Genomic DNA, 2,573 nt, shown 5'->3' on the forward strand with positions numbered 1-2,573 from the left:
AGTTGAGATATACCTCAATAGAAAGAGTCTCATATACACACATATATATATATACAGGCTCCTTCTGTTTAGGTATACATCAACTTATTTATGTTGAGGTATGACCTTGTTGGGGCCCACACGAGTTGTTTTGTGTCGATCCGAACTGTTCGCAAGGATCATCTTCATTGATAGATCATCCTTGCAAAAACTTAGTCAAATCGGAAATCATTTGTTTATCTAATTTTGATAAAAAAAATGGACGGTTTCATCGAAAATATTTGGTTCGTCCATTTATTTGATCAAAGTTAGATAGGCAAATAATTTTCAATTTGGCTAATTTTTGCAATGATAATCTATTAATAGAGATGTAAAAAATGAAAGGTTTGGATCGACACAAAATGACTCGTGTAAGCCCTAATAGGGTATACCTCAACATAAATAAGTTGAGATATACCTCAATAGAAGGATGCTATATATATATATATATATATATAGGGCCCTTCCAATAAGAGATCCCTCATTTAGTGTTAAATGAGGGATCACCTTGTGGGGCCTACACGAATCGTTTTACATTAATCCGAACCGTCCATTTTTTGCATCTTCATTGATAGATCATCCCTACAAAAAATCAGCCAAATTGGAAATCGTTTACCTGTTCGATTAAGCGGTCAAAGTTTAGGTATTTATAGAGGAATTTGTTGTTCGTCCATTTGTTTTAAACTTTGACCGCTTAAATAAACGGCTAAACGATTTCCGATTTGGCTGATTTTTTGCAGAGATGATCTATCAATGTAGATATAAAAAATGGACGATTCGGATTAACACAAAATAACCCATATGGGTCACACAGGGTGATCTCTCATTTAACACTAAATAAGGGATGAGAGATCCTTATTGGAAGGGCCCTATATATATATATATGTACAGAGTGAATAAAGCCTGATGTGAAACTGTAACAGTGAGTCAGTGAGCGAGCAGAGCTGCAGCGAGAGCATTAGTAGCCAGAATTACAATACAAGAAGAAAGACATGAACGACGAGAGCCTCCGACAAGATCTCGACCCCCAAAGCGACCACAGCCACAGCTCCGATTACCTTCCTCACCACCACCCTACTCTCCTCCAACCCCAGCCCCAGCCACGCCGACCCCGTGGCTTCGCGGCTACAGCAGCGGCGGCTGGGGCACTGGGCCCCACCACTCCCTCCGCCGCTACTACTAACAAAGGCAAGCGAGAGAGGGAGAAGGAGAAGGAGCGCACCAAGCTTCGCGAACGGCTCCGTCGATCTATTACGAGCCGCATGCTGGCTGGGCTCCGCCAGTACGGCAACTTTCCCCTGCCCGCGCGTGCAGATATGAACGATGTGCTCGCTGCTCTTGCCCGTGAGGCTGGCTGGGTCGTCGAGCCCGACGGCACCACTTATCGCAACTCTCCACCTCCCTCTCAAATTGTCCGTACACTCTTCTTCTTCTGTTTGATTAATTGTTTTTTATTTTGAAATGTTAATTTTGAAATTGGTGGCAGGCAGCTGCGTATCCCATGAGCATGAGCATGAGGTCGGTGGAAAGCCCAGTGTCGTCGTCGGGTGTTAAAGCGACTACATTGGAGGCTCACCCTCACCCATCATCAGTTGCTGTGAGAATTGATGAGAGCTTGTCACCGGCTTCTCTTGATTCTGTTGTAATTGCAGAGAGAGACACCAAGAATGACAAATTTTCAACTGCTGCTGCTGCAAGTCCCCCCATCAATTCTGTTGAACAATGCTTGGAGCCTCATCAGCTTATGCAACACATTCCTTCTGCTGCTTTTACACCCACCCCATATGTCCCTCTCTATGTAACACTTGCAGTAAGTTTCACTTTCATTTTTACCCATTTCATGATTACTAATTCTAAGGGGAAAAAGGGCATGTGTATGTATTTTCAGATTTTGGGAATTTGGGTTTTGATCCTTGGGCTTTGTTTGGCAGACTGGTTTCATCAACAATTACTGCCAGTTGGTTGATCCTGAAGGCTTGAGGCAGGAGCTAACTCATATGCAATCTTTAAACGTAGATGGTGTTGTTGTAGATTGTTGGTGGGGTATTGTTGAAGGCTGGAGCCCCCAGAAATACGTTTGGTCTGGTTATAGGGGTCTTTTTAACATTGTCCGGGAGTTCAAATTCAAATTGCAGGTAACCCCTCCTTCATTTATTTCACCCATTATTATAGGCTTTTTTTTTTTTTTTTTTAACCCTTTGGAAATAAAACCTAAAACCCTGAGGCAAGACCCCAAACATAAAAAATTAACAGAATTTGGAGCAAAATTAGTTTACAGAGATATGCTCAAGCTTCACCTCTTATATGTGACCAAATAAGATGCTGAATATCTTGGGAAATGGATCTCATTCCCCACGAAACAAATGAAATCTGAGTAACATAATCAATGAGCAGTTTAGAATTACCTTCAATTTGAATATGCCACATTTTAAAGCTTTACCTTCTGCTAAAAGGACTGAATTAGATCACTCCTACGAGCACCAACAACAATAGGAGTACCACACATCTTAATTAATAATGCCTAGCGAGGCACAATTATATTGAATGACAAAACC

At 41.7% G+C, this 2,573-nt stretch overlaps 1 protein-coding gene across 1 annotated transcript in view; it reads left to right on the top strand.

Annotated features, from left to right (window-relative positions):
- Positions 1 to 940: 940 nt before the first annotated feature.
- Positions 941 to 2,573, top strand: part of BMY2 (beta-amylase 2) — a 5,545-nt gene continuing 3,912 nt past the window's right edge. Inside the window, exons 1-3 of the mRNA XM_086228181.1 lie at positions 941 to 1,430; positions 1,505 to 1,828; positions 1,950 to 2,149. Coding sequence (XP_086084307.1) covers positions 1,011 to 1,430; positions 1,505 to 1,828; positions 1,950 to 2,149 — 944 coding nt within the window. The 5' untranslated portion in view covers positions 941 to 1,010. The remainder of the gene's footprint in view (positions 1,431 to 1,504; positions 1,829 to 1,949; positions 2,150 to 2,573) is intronic.

This window comes from Dryas octopetala, chromosome 9 (genome assembly GCF_963921425.1).
Source record: "Dryas octopetala chromosome 9, drDryOcto1.1, whole genome shotgun sequence".
Classification (NCBI taxonomy): Eukaryota; Viridiplantae; Streptophyta; class Magnoliopsida; order Rosales; family Rosaceae; genus Dryas; species Dryas octopetala.